This window comes from Ixodes scapularis, unplaced genomic scaffold (genome assembly GCF_016920785.2).
Source record: "Ixodes scapularis isolate PalLabHiFi unplaced genomic scaffold, ASM1692078v2 PGA_scaffold7__128_contigs__length_106722199, whole genome shotgun sequence".
NCBI classification, from domain to species: domain Eukaryota; kingdom Metazoa; phylum Arthropoda; class Arachnida; order Ixodida; family Ixodidae; genus Ixodes; species Ixodes scapularis.
This window is the reverse complement of record NW_024609882.1, coordinates 24,192,210-24,211,120: the sequence shown is the minus strand read 5'-3', so window position 1 is coordinate 24,211,120 and position 18,911 is coordinate 24,192,210. Positions and strand designations below refer to the sequence as shown.

The 18,911-nt window shown below is 47.7% G+C and overlaps 1 protein-coding gene across 1 annotated transcript in view; it reads right to left on the bottom strand.

Moving 5' to 3' along the window:
• Positions 1–18,911, bottom strand: part of LOC8031837 (zinc finger protein 704) — a 60,793-nt gene that overhangs the window by 5,263 nt on the left and 36,619 nt on the right. The window contains exons 2-5 of the mRNA XM_040205446.2: positions 4,172–4,386; positions 3,249–3,340; positions 2,256–2,499; positions 796–912 (exon numbers count right to left, since the gene is read on the bottom strand). Coding sequence (XP_040061380.2) covers positions 796–912; positions 2,256–2,499; positions 3,249–3,340; positions 4,172–4,386 — 668 coding nt within the window. The remainder of the gene's footprint in view (positions 1–795; positions 913–2,255; positions 2,500–3,248; positions 3,341–4,171; positions 4,387–18,911) is intronic.

Sequence of the window (18,911 nt, the reverse complement as noted above, 5' to 3'; positions counted from 1 at the left end):
CACGGAACTTTAGTTTCCATTCTACTTGCAAGGAACCGGATATCTCCATTTGCGTGTTGAACCATATGAGTCTCGGAATGTGACCCATGTTAATCTATATATGTCGCTTGGTTCCTACTCTATATTGCTCCAGTAATAGCTGCGCTGTTTACGAACAAGGCCTCTGGGTCTGCTTTTCCACAGAGCACGAGGATGGTGAATTGCCGTAACCGGCAGAAAGATGGCAGCGACTTATAGGACAGAGATGACGTCTTCCAGCGAAAGTGCTATCTGCTTGGATCGCATTTTTACGGAGAATCACGTTTTTGGCCCTAGTTAATCACTACCATTTTTTATGCAGAATGCAACGATTGGCTGTTTGCGTGTTCTGCAGAAAAGTAGATGCAAAGACCTCGTTCGTAAGAAGTGGAGCCGTTACTCAAGCAAATGCGGTATCTATGTCCGAACCGGCAAACTCTTATTTGCATGTTTGCCCAAAGAAGTCTTGCGACAAGTTCTGAAAGTTGGATAATTCCTGCCCTGTTCTAGGCTCGTCGCTCGGTATCAAGAAAAATGTTGCCGTGACATACTGGCCTTGTTCCAAACTTTACCCTATCTTGCTCCAGAGTTAAGGTTTTGCACCCTGGTGTTCAAGAACCCACTAGTGTCCACCGTCACTCTCTGTGTTGTCATGTGATGTGACCCACGAGAGTGACTGGGATCTACTCAAGTAAGTTTGGGAACACAGTCACTGTGCCTAACGTTGCGACACAATAAATGGTTCCTGCTCTTATGTGGCAAAATTTGAAGACTCACCATAGCTGTGGGTGCACTTGCGCCGTTGTGTGGCTGCCAAGAGAAGGACCGCTGCACCGTGGGAATGTTGATGGGTGACGCCGTCGTCAGGCCGGGTGGCGTCAGGACTGGGACGGTCTGCACCGAAATGAGGATGCTTGCATGAGCGTGACTGTGCTATCAAAATCGTGATTCTATAAACAAGATCTCCCTCCATGTATAGGTCGAGCAATACAGTTAATACAGATGTAACGTGGGCACCATTGCTGAGTTTTGCTTGGATGAGGTAATGATGCATATACAGTCGAATCTCGTTATAACAGACCTTAATTTTGACCAAGATTTCGGTCTGTTGTAAAAGGAGTGTGTTGTATGCAGATATGAATGAAGTTCAGTCAATGGTACATAGAGGAAAACCAACCAAACTTCACAAATCAGTTTGTTATATCCAAATGTCTGTTGTAACCAGGTCTGTTGTAACGAGCTTAGACTGTACCAAATTTTGCCACTAGATTTATGCTTGGATGAGGTATTGATGCATATACCAAATTTCGCCACCTAGATTTATGCCCTAGATGTGCACTTTCCTATACACAACACTCCCTTTCACGTAACGACAGACCGCAAAGGACGTTACAAGCCGTCTGAGCAAATCCAATGCCGTTCAAGTGTCGCTTGACCTTTGGAAGGGACGCAGCAACGTGCGAGGCATGAAGTCACGTGACGTGTGCAGTGCTGGATTAACTGGAACGGCTCGTAGCATTTGCTGCGGTCCGTCATAAGGGGCCCACATAGTTTCGGTTTGCTCCCTGCCCTTCCAAACTGGGCTGTAATTTATTTTTTAAATGCTTAGTGGCATGTGTGAGCGAGCAATGAAAGCGATGCTTGATCTTGAGGTGTCACCTTTTAATGGCATGTAACTTTTTTTTTGGCAGACTTCTGTTTTGGTATGCCACTTCGTTGTTACAGAATGGCAAATCTGTCATTCAACCTTGCGCTTCATGCTGAACATTGAAATCTAGAAATGACTAACCAATTTGGTATTCGACGACCATGAAAACAAGGAAGTTAGAGTTCCGAGTGAACAAAGGCCGAGCAAGGCCACTCCAAAAAGTGACCTCGGGGTGCGAGGTCCAGGCGCCACTGCTTAGTGCCGCGTCTCGAACAGTACAATACGAGAAATGTGTCGTACGTTGAATGCACGCAGACTTCGCCCCTAAAATAGAGCGTCTTTCATATATAAATATTCTTCATGGAGCAATTGCTACAGCATTACCAATTCCAAAATTTGCATTCGGCATGCGAGGAAAGGAAAAAAGCCTGGCGCTCGAAAAGCTGAATGCGCACACGTCAAACGACACTTCTATCGACAGACGCGCGTGACGACACACTCGAAGCATCGCGCCTGCCCGTGCACCTGTATCTTCCGCTACGTTTGTGCCACGTCGACGCGGGGCAGTGTGCAAACGTCGGCGGCATACCCGTGTGAGCACATGGTACTGGGGGTCCTCATGGGGTGGCCTCGCCATGTCCAGGTGGCTCAGGGTTGGCGCCGAGGAGGTGTAGATGTTGGGAAGGCTCTCCCCGCTCTCCTCCAGCAGCGTGCCTCCCGAGGACGAGTCGCCCTCCACCTCTCCCTCGCCCACGTTCTCCTCCTCGCTCTCCGTGTAGTAGAACTCCTCCTCGTGGTCGCTCGACGCCGAGTCCTCACTCTCATCGCCTCGCCTGGGAAAGAGACGAGCGCGAGCCATTAGGCCGCGGTCACGACAGCAACATGTCGTACGAAAAAGTGTGCAGATAACTCTGTCATCTCGTCTGCAGACTGTGGCTTTTGCGTGTTGTACGGACAGTGCGACTGGGGCTTTAGGGTTTTTGGGTGCTGTTCTCGAGCTACCGACTTGTTTTGAACCAACGAGTTGCCATTACGAATTCCCAGGTTGGACGGCTTGCGTGTCTGAGCTGAAAAACTTTTATTGTGTTTGTGTCTTTTTTTTTTTTTTTTGGGGGGGGGGGGGGGGGTGAGAATGATTTGTTGGAAAAGATGTGGTCACACGATTTGTGTCTGTATCGAGCATTTTGAATGGTCCCTCGAATTTAGCTCTCTAATATAAGTAGTCTTAGGCATGTTTTTTTTGTTTTTTTTTTTAGCTGGAAATTGAAATGCTACTTAAATTGCAATTCCGCAAGGTGAAACGTTGTAAGTATGAGGTGTCCCGAGACACCGGCAGTGGGCTTGATTGAGTTACAGGTGCGACGAGCTTGGTGGAATGCAACGAGGAGCGGGGAAGTGTAGCGTGATGAGGACCTTGAAAAAGAGTTGCAATGACAACTGGCAATTTTTTTTAAGATGTGCAAGGTCCCAGTAGCGTAATTTCAGTTGCCATCTCCCAATACTCCTGAACATCCCAGCTGCTTCCATTGGACGCAATGAGGGACAGTTGCCAAAACGAAAAAGGAATAGTGATTACGCTCACCCAAGGTGTTTCACTCGAACGTGCTTCTCGACATCCTTGCAGGTGGTGAACCTTGCACCGCACTCCTTCCACATGCACTTGTACAGCACCCTCTGCAAAATGCAACACCATGCTCGCATTTAAGGTTCTGCCGGGCATTTCTGTAGTTATTAGACAACAGGAACTCTCTGCTGCACTTTCAAGTAACAGCTTTTGCATTCACACCGTAGTGTGGATGCAAAAACTTACAGTCTACTAATCACCTGTTTTTTTTTATTCACTATGGGCTTTAAATGGTCTCAGCAACACTGACGCTGTGTCCTTCCATTGGAATCACCAATGTAGCTCTGAGCAAGGCATGATGCCAAAGCATGGACTCTCTTATTTGCATCTTAACCCACTTCACAAGGGCAGGCACTAAAGTGGGCTCTGTACGTTACTGAATAATGTGCTTTGACATGTCATGACAGTTGAGGTTATGTGACTCATCACATACCCTCAACTGCTTTTTCCAAAACCCAAGAATCGATGTGTGAGCCAAGACATTGTTTACTATGTAATGTGCCTTGGAGTGTTGATTCTTCAGATTTGGAGGAGGATTTAGAGATTGCAATGAGCCAACACGCTGTTTACTTCATTCTTAAAAAAATGTTTGCAGTTTCTTTATGGGGAACATTCTTTTAGCAATGGCCTGCTAAAAGAATGTAACCAGCAGAGAGGCCATCCGAGTTCTCGCTAATCGAAAAATTTCCGCATAAAAAAATTACTTTGGAAGAGGCGGTGACACAAATGAAAGCTTCTCAACTTGCTGCGTGATCACTGCCTCCACATATGTGCCCGGTGTCGAGCGAAACGGGCGCTTCCTCGCAAGCTAGTCCTCTTTATGTCTGTGGGCAGCAGAGGTTGCCACCGGGGGTGCGGCTTCTCCGACAGCATTGGCTCACCTTTTTCTTTGGGCAGCAGGACTCGGCAGAAAAGCCGGTGGCTTCGTAGAGGTCGATGCCCTCGTCCTGTGTTGGGGACATGCGCCAGAAGGTGCGGGCATCGGGGACACCGCTGCCGGAGCCACCCGGTGGGGATGGGGTCCCCGTCCTTGGTGGGGACCGGTCGCTGTCCCAGCTGGACGCCCCAGAGCTTGAGCTGGTCCAGGAAAGGGTTCCTGAAGAGACGGCAAGAGGAACAACACGTGAGCGTCTCCCAGGATCGCTGGACTCCCATGTAAGTATACTCTCACATTCTTTTTTTCTTGAAGCCAGAGATGTGGAGGCTCGAGTGCTCAAGAAGGACCGCACTACAAGACATCTTTCAAGATGTCTCATAGCCCAACATGATGGTGCATTAACTGGGCTAGAAGACATCTCGAGGCATCTAGAGCTCTGTAACATCCTGCCAAGACATGTAGACATCTTATAGACATATTTTGTAAGGTGTCTTCTAGACCCCCAGTTATATGTCTTTGAGACACCTAGGAAAGATGTCTTGTAGGCATGTTTTCCTAGCCAAGATGTCTTCTAGACATTCTTTATGGCCCAAGAGGTCTATATATATGGACTAAAATGCTGTTTACAAACAAGTCCGCATTTGCCCATACAAAGTGTAGGAACGCTGTGTGTGCACAGAAACAATTTTCTAATGAGGTGAAGCATCTGTGCACACACTGTGCTAACAGCAGCGGCGTGATGCGTGAGTTGGCTCGTTCTAGATGTTTTGAGACATTTATTGAGACTGCTTTTGCTTAGAGGGAAATACTCACTGGATGCTACATTTGAGTGAGCGACGTTTACACTCCACACTCAAAGGGAGCCTTCATTCATAGTTTCCTAAGAACGAAAGTCTCGGCGATGGGGAATATGCATTGCAAAGACGTTGTGGAAGCTTGCCATTAGCAAAACAGTGCAAAGTTGCAGCTAACTCCCTCGACCTAACTTATGTCCTCATACTTCTCAGTCTTCGCTGGGGTGGACATCACCTTGCTTTCTTTGTACGCAGCTCCGAGTTATGTGCCCTCGTGACCCATTATAAATGTGATGACCTTCATACTGAACCTAATGATGGTAGTCTATAAACGTTCATGTTACGTTTCACGTATCGCGACTACATGTTAAACAACCGTACAACTACGAAGCGGACGATCTCCATGGCGTCATGTACGCGGCTGTCGCAATTTCGGTTTTGTTTCGTAGCGTGAGCTACTCTGGCCGAGGTTGAGCAGTTTCGCGTGGCTCGCATGAGCCGTGCTCTATGCTGCGCATGCGCGAGGAGCAGTGACGTCACGCGGCGCACAGCTGGCGCGCCGGAGCCGCCGCCGCCGCGCTCTCCGCCGCCGCCCGCCTCGCCGGTCTGCGCATTCCAGAGGAGTGACGTCATAGCTGCGGCAAACGCACTGGCGCCGCCGCGTGCCCAGCTGTGCGCCTCCGTTGCGCAGCAGCCAAGTCTGACGCTGCACCGGAGCCGCTTGATAGCGCCTCTCATTTTGTGCGCATAAGCTCACGCTAGGTATATCCTGGCATAGCCGAGCAAAGCCACCGCGATTTTTTATAGCGGTTTCGGTTTGTATGTAAGTTCGCTTTTAAGACAACGTTCTGCTAGGCTGTAATGAGAGGCCTCTTCTGAAGATGATAAAGTGACGTGAGGTGCAACGGCCCAAGTTTTAGTGTCGACTCCACGTTCAAAATGGGGTGCCTTGCCCTTGTTGATAAGGTTATTTTACGAAATAGAGATTATAATTTAACCAGCTTTACGTGTGTGTTATACGCAAGCCCCCCATCACACCCAACGGGTCCAGAATTTAAAGATCGCAAATTCGCAGCCGTTTTGTGCGATGGGCAGCTATCGTTTTCGTGAAAAAGTAAACGAAAAAGCCAATTTTTTTATATTTGTTTATTTAGCTTTTTTTTTTTAACTTGTCCTTTACACTGCACCTTGGAATTACGACGATCGAGTTCAGTTGGTTTCGAAAATCATGACGGCGCGTGCGCTATTTCATACCTCATTTTCGCAAAACTGCTGGCGCTTATCTCATGGGGAGAGAACACGGGCGCGCCGTCGCTTGTCAAGAACTACCACTTTTCCGAGACGTACCTGTCACCGGCGGACGCAGGCTGTCCCGACATTGACCGAACGTCACGTGTCATAAGAGATCAGGGCGTGCCAGAAACCGCGCACCAAGGCAAGGTTTCCTTCCTTGCGTAACCCGAGCGCGAGGCCGAAAGCAGGAAGACAGCAACAATGAAAACAAACAGAAAAGCAGAAGAAAACAAAAGCGGGGCAGTAAATTACATTTGATCAAGCCGAGCGCAGCCATTCCTCCCTTCTCTCCCGGTCGAAGTGACGACGTGTGGTTGCCCCAACGAAACTCCTTTCCTTGGTCTAAAAAAAAAAAAAAAAAAGTTGCCCCGAGAATTTTCTTTTTTTATCTCTTTCCCGAGACGTTTACTTTTGTGTTCCGATTGTCACGGTGGAAATTGCGGCGGTCTGCACTTGATCTCTAATTTGCGAGCGTGTCGATTTTGAGGGCTGCTGCATGCTGCTGGTATGCCCGCTGCCACCGCCGCCGCAAGCGATTCCGACGCAGTGTGACCCTGAAAGAGCCGAAAACAAAAATACGCAGTACACATTCCCGTTTTGCTGATGGGGGGTGAGTTCTGCCACGGCTCCCGGTGACCTTGGAGGAGCAAAAAGGCGCAGTTACCCTCCTTTCTTTCCCGAAGGGAGTAAAGTCGATTTTGCGCGTTGTCCTTTTTTCTTTTTTTCGTTGGGTTTCGCCGCAGCAGCGCCTCTCTCTCTTTCTCTCATTGCGCCCGCCCGGTCTTTTCCATTCACGAGCCGCGGTTCGGAACTCCGTGACGTCATACGACGGGCTCCCGGTCGATAACAGCGGGGAAGCTGCTGCTCTGCTGCGATGATAACGCGAGAGAAGGCCGCGCTCGCATTTCATCTGTGTTTTGTTGATGTCGCTGCGACGCCCTTGCTGGGGAGGACGCGGAAGCCTAACCGGTTACCTCCTTACTGCGACGCGCGCTTGCCATTAATCGCTCGGAAGTTGGACAAAGCTTGGGATGCCGTCGAAGGAGGCGGGAACGCTTCCGTACGCTTTGGCGAGCAGTGCTTAAAGACCGGGAAGGGGGGGGGGGAGGAGGAGGGAGGAGGGGGAACTTGGGGTTTTCTTAAGAATGGTCTGAGACCCCCCGGGCATAGCTCTGGCGTTGCTGAAAGCACAATCATAAGTACTCCATCTTGTAATCAGAAGTGTTAGGATTTTCCCCAATCAAATGTTGTTAGGTAACAATCTAAAAAAAAAACTTTTTTTGTGAGTAGGCATGTCGATTTCGTGTGGAACAGCATGATGGCGGATGTTTCAGGAACACTGTTAATTCTTGACGAGAGAATTGTTGGTCGGTTTTGTTTCCTGAGGAACAAGCCGGGTTACGCGTATGCTTTAATCAAGTTGGCTTTGAGCGCCTCTAATATGACGCCTCCCTCCCTTTACCCCAGTTTGTAGAGACCTCCCGCAACTTACGGGAGACTTTAAGCACCGGGCGAGCAGTATGGAACAGGCGAGTAAACTCCACCTTACGGCGTACTGTAGCGAACGCCACGAGCCGATCCAGTGAGTGTAACGTGAACTTGACTCCGTCCTAAGGCACGACCTCCTATAGACCTTTTCTGCAAGTGCGCCACCATCTTGAATTGACGTCACTTCCAGTATGGGCGAAAACATTGTTTTGCCTTTGCCATGCCAATAGAAGGCATTGAGGATATAAGCGTAACCGTCACACTTTCCCATTTTGCCTCCCCTTTATTTTTTTACTATTTGCGGATTGAAACGTTGGATTATTTTTTCGTCGCCCATACCGGATACGCGTATTAGGTAGCTGGGGACGAGAGTACACAGAAAAGGTCTATTAAAAAGATGTCCGGCTCCTCATATACCCACCAGGTGGCAACCCCAGCACGTTCTAGTTCATTTTGTCCTCGACCGTATATGCGACGAACAACATCTCTCTCTCTCTCAATAATATTGTTGTCGTGGGGTATTTTGGTGTAAGTTGTACGCCACGGATTTAAGTTTTCTTTTTTGGCTTCTTTGAAGCAGGAATCCAGCTGGCGCCCATTTTTATTTATCGCACCGATGAAATGGTTGGCCTACTTATTTCGTCCCAACATTAGTGGGGAATAATCGGAACTTCTAGGATACTTACGTTCGTTGTGCTCTGATTGGATAATGGATTCATAAAATCCTAGTGTGCGTTCGTGAATTTTCTTTGTTTAAAATTTTGTTGAGAAAATATATTAACGCAGACATAATACAGTTAATGTTTGTGTTCGATCGTCTCACAAATAAACAAAAACATATCTTTAAAAAAAAATTGCTGCATTATTTACGAGAAATGGCGAAAACAAGAATTTCACAACAAACCACAAGCGAATATCCCGTTAAACAATTCAAACGATAATGTAATTCAGCAGTAAATGCCCAAAACGGAAAAACGCGATGAACCTTTTTTTTTTTTTTTAATAATATTACTGACGCGTATTGAGTTCTCTTCCATCTTGCGCAAATAGGAGTAGTTGAGGAGTAAACATGTGTTCTATTCCATACGAAAGGTGACTCCCCTAGGAAGTCTGGGTGTTATAAATGAATTCACTCCATTTTAAAGGGCCAACTGGGACCGGTTTGTTCATACGCGAGGGAGACTTTGGCCTGTTGCACCGCCGCGCGTGGCCAGTGCATGTCCATGGGTCCCACGAGCTACGTCAAGAATGGAATCTCGGCTGAACTGACACGCAGTGTTGCTAATGCAACTACGGCAAAGGTGCAGCGAGCTGGACAACGATAACGATAATAATCCCTGGGGAAGTGGGACAAAGGGCAAACACAAATCTCCAAACTCAGCTAGGTGACTGGTGCGCGACTGAAAAAAAAAAATCCGCCTAGTCCTGGTATCGAACCAGGGACCTTTCCTGTTTAGAAAAATAACTTTGTTTTCCATTCTACTATTTGAATGGCGGAAGCGAGAGAAAAAAGAAATATTTGTAACAGCTTGCTGCCTGATATACTTTCACATGTGTGAAATCAGGGTAAACGGCGACAGCTTGGAATATTAATATAGCGTATAATGCTAAATTAACTGTTTTTTTTATACTGTATCATACATTAATTTCCATTCCATTCATTATTAACATAGCATACAACGCGGAATAAACCGTTTTTCACTGATTCGTTTCCATTGTATTCACTGCGGTTAAGATAATGTCGACGATATTAAACAGCGCTATTTGGGCAAGTCGATTTTGATTCATCTTAGGAGTAAAACGTCAAAGAAGAAAACGATGCTTCTGCTTAAGAGAGCATCCAGCAGTGGCGTACCAACTTGTTTTTGAGAGGGGAACAAGCCAGACCCCCCCCCCCCCCCCCCCCTCCCCGGGCCGCCGGGCCGGGGAGCGGTGCCCTTGGTACCCTTTGGGCGCTGCCGGCCAGTGTTTGCCCTGCCCAGTGGCGGCTGTTTTAGGGGGCAAAACACATGCCTTGCTCCCCCCCCCCCCCACACACTCTGAGAACTGGGGAGGGAGGGGGGGGGGGGGCGAGCGCCCCCCTTCCGGTTGGTACGCCCATGGCATCCAGCGTATGTCAATATTTTAAGGAAATAATATCCGTAAAGAGTACTCAAATGCGTAACTTTGTCCCAGTTGTGCAACGTAGTACGTACTAAACATTCCAGAACCAACTCATCCACAACTTCGCTTGTTTTGCAGCGCCCACATTAGCACGCCCAGCCCGATGGAATGCTCGTGGGCGCGCTCAAGATTCCCTTCCGCCAAGGTCCGCTCAAAAAAAAAAAAAAAAAAAAAAAACACGAAACAAAGCGAGCTCGTTGAGAGTCATTTCCTTTTGAGCGGCGGACGACGCGCGGGCACTCTCATTGGTCACGTAGACACGGTTACTGCACCATCGAGAGGCCAATTAAATCGACTTGCGCAACGAGGCGACGCGGAGGAAAAGGGCCCCGGCGAAACTCCTCGTCGGCCACCTACGCTTTTCACGGCACGGCCAAGGTCTGTACGCTGTATACCGCGGCGGCGAGAGAGCGTTGAATTCGACCTCGCGCCATCTTGGAGCGAGTGTCTATTCTGTAGCTCTATGCGCACGTAGCGCGAATGGCTTCGGTTTCGTCACATCTATCCGTCCGTCGGCAAAAAAATAAGCCGGCCGGCGCGAACGACGTCGCGCTTGTTGTGAAACGCTGCAACACGCGTACTAGCGGCGACACACCGAGAAAGAAACAAAAAATGTTTTGCGCATTATTTTTTAGGGTTGATAATTGGGTTATAGTTGGTAATCCACAACAACAAATTGAACGCAAAAGACGAGTACAAGAAAGGGCTTGTCCTTGTCTTATACATGTGCGCTCAATTTTCTGTCATGCATTATTATAAGGTTTGGGTGGACGGAGGAAGAAGCTATGCTTTTGACGTTCGAAATGTGTACGTCTTGGTTAAATAAAAATTAATAAAATAACTGCGAGTTATTTTAAAATTCACCAAAAGATATCTAAATTTCACCACATAAAGGGGTAAATGAATGTTGCTCCAAAAGAAGCCGGACATTTTTTTCTTTTTTTACTGCCGTTTTTCAGTTGACAGCTAGTGATGACGTTTGAAGGGTAAAGGTGCCCGCCTCCTAAATGGTATTGCGACGACAGCAGCGGGAACGCCGCCACAGAGAGCGCGAGGGACGCGTGGTCGACGAGGCGTTTTGCGTTGGGGACGCTTGGCGGCTTGGCGTTCTCCTGGCGCGGTTGACGCCGCGGCACGCGCGCACTCGATGAGGCAACGGTGCGGGAACGCGTACGTGGTGTGGGGAGAGGCGGCACGCCGGCGAAGCCGGCCGGCGAAAAGCCGTTGCGCGCGGCGGAGCGGCCCCGACCTACATTTTGTCTGGCAAGCGGGCCTTGCAAGCCGGCCGGCGAGTTCCCGTTAGGCCTAGCAGTGCCGGTTAGGCCTAAGCTCTGGTCGTCTGCTTTGAGGACGGCTCAAGGCGGACTTATTAGAGTGGGCTGGGTTTACAAGAGCCGGGCGGTGGGTCTCTGTGTCATCCTGTAGACTAGAGGGTATTCACTGGACGCCATATTTGAGGGCTATGTTTAGAGCGCACGCTCAGAACGAGCTCACATTAATAGCCTGCTAAGCCCGGCAATATTGATGGTGAGGAATGCACATGGTGAAAGAACTGTGGAAGCTCGCCGTCAGCACGCGCTGAGCAGTCGCGCACTCAGCTATGGCCGCCAGTGAACACTCCCTATTCGGTTAGTTCTCAAGTTTCGTTGACCTCGGAAAGAAAATGGCGGCGGGCCACGTCCGGGTGGAAATGCAAGAGCTGTCTGCGAAACAACGTTGCGTGTTTTCGCGCAACTGCCCCGTGTGTCAAGCATGTTAAAACTTCAAAATCTCAGAAATCGCGGAACGTGACAACACTTCATAGTTTGGAATCCGGCGGGTGTTGGGTGGGAAGACAGTGTTGCCACACACAAAGCAGAGCACACCAGAATCGGCGTGTTCCACGCTCTGCCTGTCGACATTGGGTTCCCAACACCGCCAGCGCGCCCGGCGCCGTAAGATCCAAGAGTATGCCATTTAGGCAATAAGCATGACTGGAAGTCATCATATACAACTCTATTTGAATCGGCGAAACGACTCCAACATGCTTCTTAGGTTGACATTTCCGCCACCAACGTTTGTCCCTGTTGTCTAAAGTTGTGTTGGGAGAATTGGTCGCACACTAATGCTGCGTGATATTATCGCGCTCTGAGCACTTACGTGGTTTATTATTATATTGTCCACTTGCTTTCTTACCGCCTACTGCCCCACGGCCTAAATCGTCCGCCATCTTTCTACTGGAGAAGGTGAGAAATAGGCGCTTTGGTAAAACCAACGACCCAGTTGTCTAGCAATGATCTCAGCGTCTAAATCTTCCCTAAGCCTTCTAACCGCTTGAGCTAAGCTTCTCAGAGTATTTTAACTCAGAATGTGTTTTACCCGTCGAATTTGATGGAAACTTTGCAACGCTTGGGTGTAACGTTTGAATGCAACGAAAAACCGACACCGAAAAGCATTGCGCCTTCGCGCCAAGGCCGTGGGGCGCGCGGCCTTGAAAGCTTGTCGGCGAATAGGGACGGTTCCTCCCTCGAGGTTCTGTCATGCTGCGCCGTCTACCGGCGTTTGTCAGGAATAGGAGGGCATTTTCGACACACTTGCTCTTGGCGATGCGGTGCCGTTCAGGCACTTTTCCTTTTTCCACCGTGGCCTACGAAATAGACGGCCGCACAACGTATGCGAGTTTATCGGCGACGTAAGAATCGGCAGGAGCACACAGGAAGAACCTTTACCAGGGGTCCCGCGCACGAACGCCGATAAGTGTAAGACCTATTACATAGTTTGTGCTTACCATTCTTCGCCAGCATAATCAAGCTTGTATAAATGTTTTACATTTTTATAATCTGTTTTATACCGTTTCGGTTAGACTAAGCCAGATTTTGTCGTTTCTGCCCATGTTTGTTTATTCGCTTCCCGTGTAATCTCCGTTTTCCACAATTCCCCTTCTGATAGTTTGGCTCCTTTCCCTTTGAGCCAGATACTGGCTAAGAATATCGCAAGCTCCTCCCACCTTTAGCAGGGGGAACGCTGAAGATGAGGGAATCGCCAATAATGGCGAAAACAGTGCGTTTGTGGGCGGAGCCTCCGCCGCTATTCTTAACCTGCAACAGACTATACAGGTACAGCGCCTGGTCTACACTAACACCACCGCTAGGCGGTGTTGTTACGGCCAACACAACGTACGAAAAGCAATGAGATCGATCAGCCTCTTTTGTCTGCTCTCTCCCTCATTCGCTCCCTCAACACATGAAAACATTATTGCGATAAAAGATAATAATATGAACGAGGATCCGTTTAAATGCACAACTGTCTTTTTCAAGTTACACGTTATTACAATACAAACAACTAAACAATGTTAATAAAACGTTCGACACACTAAATAGAATATGAAGGAAGCTCAGCCTTGGAAACAATGTATGCACCATTTAGAATTGATGGAATGTTGTAACGGAGGTACTGTAAATAATAATTCATACGGAAACGAGGGACTAGCCAGTGCACCGGACAACGAGCATTAATGGTGCTCTTATTCGTAGTTCGCAAGCCTAGTACAAGAAACCAAAAAACGACGCCGAAAAGCTAATGGAATATAGTTGGCGGTACCCATACATGTGATCTATGAGAATTATTTTGTACTTCGAAAAGAATGACAATTATATGAAACATCCGCAGAATAACGCAACATTTTTTTTTCTCTTTTTTAGCAATGGAGTGCTATTTAGGTTCGTTTATAGGAAGCGTAATAGATATTGAGTTGAATATTAACGGGCAGAAAGCTGCAGGGGCAAACTTATCGGCCAAGCGTTTTTTTTTTTTGTTTTTTGCGGGGGGGGGGGGGGGGGGGGGGATATCACAGGCGTACCGTTGCTCAGATCTATCTTGTTGACCAAGACCTCTTCTTAAACAATAAAAGCTGGTGTACGCGGTTCCTTTTTTATAAATTTTTTTTAATAATTACGTCCCCCCCCTTCCCCCCCTTTCTAAATTTGCCCCTAAAAAGCTGTGACACCCAGAGACCACGCAAAGTGTTCGATAGGCTCGTGTTACGTGCACCAAAAAGGACATGCCTAGAGTTTTCTGTTGATGTACCAATTGGATTCGGCCGCGGTCGCAGGCGCTTGCCGGCTGCTTGCCGGCCGCACTTCCGTCGGACGAAAAAAAAAAAAAGAAGGAACAAAAACCGCTTGGTCGGAAACGCTTCGAGGAGAGACACAAGTGCGACGTTCGCCGGTTTCTCCTCGCCCGAGCTTGTTGTCGTGCTGGATAGCCGAGCAGCCTTTCTGCAATGCGCCGCTTGCAAGGCCGCCATCGCCGCTGGCATTGCGCAAAAGGGTGCCTACCGCGCGCAATCACCCACCTCGCCGCGTCGCGCTCTTCACGACTTTTTTTTTTTTTTTTCATTTTGATGTTTTTGGTTTTTATGTGTACTTGTGTTTTTCGAACCAGACGATCTCGCCCCGTTGATTGAGCCAGGAATGCTTATCTGCCCGCATTGCCTCGCTCCATTTTTTTTTTAATAACGTTTATTTATTTATTTTTTTTTTAATATTGCGACGCAGTTTTATCTGCCTTTGAAGGGATTCGTGCGGGAAAAGGCGCTTTGGCGGAAGAGGGTTAAAGGGGCTAGTTCCGACCCAAATTTGCATATTTTATATCGACTCGCGATGGGGGGCCAAAGGGGGGGGGGGGGGGGGGGGGAGGCAGGGGAAGGGGGAAGGCAGCGCAGAATTGTTTGATAACGGGTGGAATCAGATATCGCCCCAGTTAAAACTTTGCTCCGCAGACTCCTAAAAACAACTTAAAAAAAAAGAGTAAGAAAAAAAAAAAAAAAAAGACGTCAGAAAAAAAGAGAACGGACCTGACAGTACGATATGTATATCCAGTTCGGTCGTCGATAAATCGTTTTCTCGCGTGCAGCTTACTACATTGGGAGTCGCCGATGGAAGTTCTGCTTTCTTAATATTTTTATTTCGAAAAAAAAAAACATTTTTTTTTTATTTATTTTATTGTTTTGGATGTGATTCGGTCACAACTGCGGGAGATTCGGTTCCTTCGCTCTAAGAAAGCAACAACAAACAGGGATTATGCCACCGAACATGGAGATAGAACTGAGGAAAACCCAAGTTGCGTGACACTTCTTCGCACGCGTATAAGCCGCACGGCTCTACAACCGCAGGCAAAATTATAAACACTGATGGATAGACAGCTGTGAGCTGGAAGCTAGACAGACCAACGGGCGTTGTTGTCTTTTGTGTTGCGTATACTTTTCGCTGAGCTCCACGACATCATAGCTTGGCTGCATGTCAGCACGATTGTGTGGATTGAAATGCCACCCATTTCAATCATCTCCGTTCTGCCACCATCTTTTGTCTGCTAGGTTGAGGGACGCGTTCTGAGCTTGCGCACCAGGCTCTCTCGCTCCCGCGACCGCGGTCCGAAGAGTTTGGTTTCTTCCGAACGATTAAGTGGACGCTGTTATAGTACTACTACCACTCTGTAAAGTCTCGAAGCAGTTGCGGTGTTTTTCAGTGACGTGTATTCAAATCAAACAATAAATGCACTCTATATTTTTCTTAAACCACACTCACCCTTATTGTGCCAGCCTCGCGATTTAGTGAAATTAGTACGGCTCCTACGAATATGCAAATCGTGTTGCGTATATATATATCTTGTTTTTGTAGTATTTCCGTCTAGTTTCGTCATAACTGGTGTTGCTCTCTCACCTCAAAATCCTTAATTTTAATGGTCAAAAAAAGAAGTCTATTGCGGATTGGGTTAGTGTTTGAAAAAAGTGTTCGTATAACCGAAAACTCGGACAAAACCGGTAGGCGGGTATACATTACGGGGCGAGCGTTAGCGCACAGACCTGCAGGCGGATTGAAAAAGACTGATTTTGCGCGTTGAAGGCCTCCCAAAGTCAGAGTTGCGGGCGCTCACGCCCGTCGGCAACAGCTGAGTGTCGAAACTCAAGGACAACGCGAGCGGCGGACACGGCGGACCTTGGCCTCCTCGTGAAAAAGCGAACAACAGCGAGGCAAGCAAACAATCGAGCGAAAACATATCCGAACAGCATTTGCATGAATGACATATAAGCCCGTTGAACGCTTATAGTTAAGAGCTGAGAAACCGAGGCGGAACGGCGTTTCGAAGGGTACAACGGTTGCCAAGTGACTGGAGGACGGCGACGTTGTTGGCCAAGTCGTTTCGAGTAGTTTGTTCAAACTTCAAAAATATCAGAAGGTATTTTTTTATTTAGCATATTGTAACAAAAAACTCGGGTGCGCGGTTTAATGCGATTTGGCGCAATCGTTAAAAAAATTATTTTGACGAAGCACAGTGGCTGGGAAGCTAGGTTCCCGTGATGACATCAAGATGTAACCCAGCATTGACAAAGGGCCAGGGGTTACACCGCGTCCCTTTAGTTAGACTCTAACCAATATTATGTTCGAAACGAAATCACTCCGTGAAACCGAATAAATTATGGATCTACGTCAGCTCCAATCAGATTAAACGCTTCCGTCCAGGCACAGGTGTGGCCGCCTGCAATAAGGTACCAGACACGATGTATTTCAATAAATTTAGTATCATTCAGTTCAGACTTTTCGGGCGAGAGTAATCCGTCCAGCTGACGTCTCCGGAGCAAACCGGGCTACTAAATTACCGCGTTTACGCCAATCCGAGTCGATTTAATCTGGGTCTAGTCCCGAATAAATTGGGAAGGAATCCAGATTAGCCCGATTCGGTATCGAACCATATCAGCCCAAGCCGAGTGCAATTCGGAATCAATCCATAGCAGCCCAATCCGAATCCAATAGACCATTTGCTAAAGAAAAACCGAGCGCGTCGGCCCGCACTTGACGAATCATGGGAACGGTGTTCCTTCAGTTCCTTCGTGATCAGTAATTTCGACGAATTCGATGAGTTTTAAGTAACCCAGAGTCCTCCTTCGAGTGTAATCCAGAGTCCTCCTGGATAAGCGTCGCGTAGATTCCAGAGACCTGTCGTATCACTTCTAAAAGACGATGTCGGCGTTTTTGATACCGTGCATGCAATCCACACTTCAACCTGGCTGAGCTGGAAGACGCTAATACTAACTTAGAAAAACGCTAAAAATGCTATAAACGGCCTCGCTAACTCCGAGCTAAATCCTGGTTTTTGGCTGATGTGAATTCTCGGCGTTTTAAGCAAGTCCTGTTAAAGGGGCGGTGCAACGATTTTATGATTAAAAGAATTTGCATCTCATCATTTTTACGTTGTTTATCGTGTCCCGGAGGATAGAGAAAACCTTTCCTTCATTAAAAATGTCGCGATTCCGCTGCATAATCGCAAAGCAAAAGTCGAGCTTTTTCCCCCACCTGCAGCCCCAAGTGGCAGCCGAAGGAACTACGGCGGAAAGATTACGTGACCTCGCTCGGCTCTAAGCTGCAGCCTAGCGCCCGCTAATGTACGCAGAGAGAGGGAGGGGAAGCGTCCTCCGAGATAGCACACGGGAAGCTACACGGCACTCCGAATGACGTCACTGGGAGTGCGACCAGGTGTGACCCTGAAGACTGGGAGTGAGTTGAGGGGTGCCCGAAATACCAATCTTTATCTTTTTTTTACGCAAAAACTAGGACACGCAGGCGAAATCGGTTTTCTGTTCTTTACTTCAGAAGTGTCAGGGGGCAACTTCCAGAAATCTTTGACCGAAGTCCGAAAATCGTTGCACCGCCCCTTTAAAGGCGGGAGCTCAAAATTTTCTTCAGCGTGGCAGAAGATTCCCCCTCTTTTCTTTTTTTCCTCCTCCCCTTTCCTCCTCTATTTTCCTCCTCGCTTTTTCCGGCCTTCTCGCACGAGTGCTAATGGGCTTAGCGGTTCCCCCCACAAAATCTCCGTAACCCTTCAAGGTTCTCTGCTTCAATCCCAAACACCAGGGATTAGTTAGGCCGGCTGGATATGAGCTCGGAAGGGTTCGGGCTGGCTCGCTTTTCTCCTTTTTTTTTTTTTTTACTCTTTTTCTGCAGCTTTAAAACACACTCAGATAGTCAACACCAACTAGGCCAACAAGTGCTTTTACATTCAGATACTTCCGCATGCGGCCACATACGCTACAACACCGCATATTTATCTCGAGTGAACGGAACTTGAACATCACAGCAGAAGGAAAAAAGATGGGTATTTTTATCTGAACTTTGAGCTCAACCCAAAGAGTTGAAAATTGGTCGTTCTAACAACGGCACACTGAAGAGTGATTGTATCACTATTGTGTGTTTTTTTTTTTTTTTTTTTTTGTACAAAGTAATAATCATGAGTAAGTACAAGTCAAAGATATTGCAGTCAGAGGGACACAGTCTGACCATTTCTGGGGCATAATATATAGGTTCGTACTACAGGTGTTTTCTAGAGTGACGGCCGCCTCGCTGAAACTGCTAAGAAGAGTAAAAACAAACTTCCATAAAAAGTGAAACGGTTTATGGTATATTTCATATATCTTCAGCCTTTGAAAAAAATTTCTTCGTGGCCAAACGTGCGTTTAGTTTCTGTCAACATATGTAACTGAAAACTCGACAGCAGACAAATATCTGGCGTATCAGCAAGGAGAGCGGGAAATACCCGGAGATTGAACCGCACAATCACAATTTTCTTCGCGTAAAATAGTGCAATTAGCAATAGTAGCACATTATGCCATTTATTAAAAGACAGCAGGTATTACGAAGTTTTCATTCTCTTCTGTTCCCATTTGTTCACTGATTAAGAAATGGAATGCCCAGATAGCCTCTGCAGCCCTTGCATCATAATTGTTCGGGGCTCTGTCAGGGTGGGCGAAGGCCAGCGACCATCTCCAAAAAAACTCAGGAGTTCGGAAAATGCATTACCGCAAGTTTTGGGGCTGCTTGGCTAATTTAGGCGTCTGGCGTTCCCCGCCTACTTAGAAAAGAAGCGGAACAGCGGCCAGGTCAACGTCGTCACCAAGCGGGAAATCATGCCGAAATGTGTCCTTGAACACGTGCGAGATCTTTACCCGAACCCAGTCGGGATTCGCCACAATTC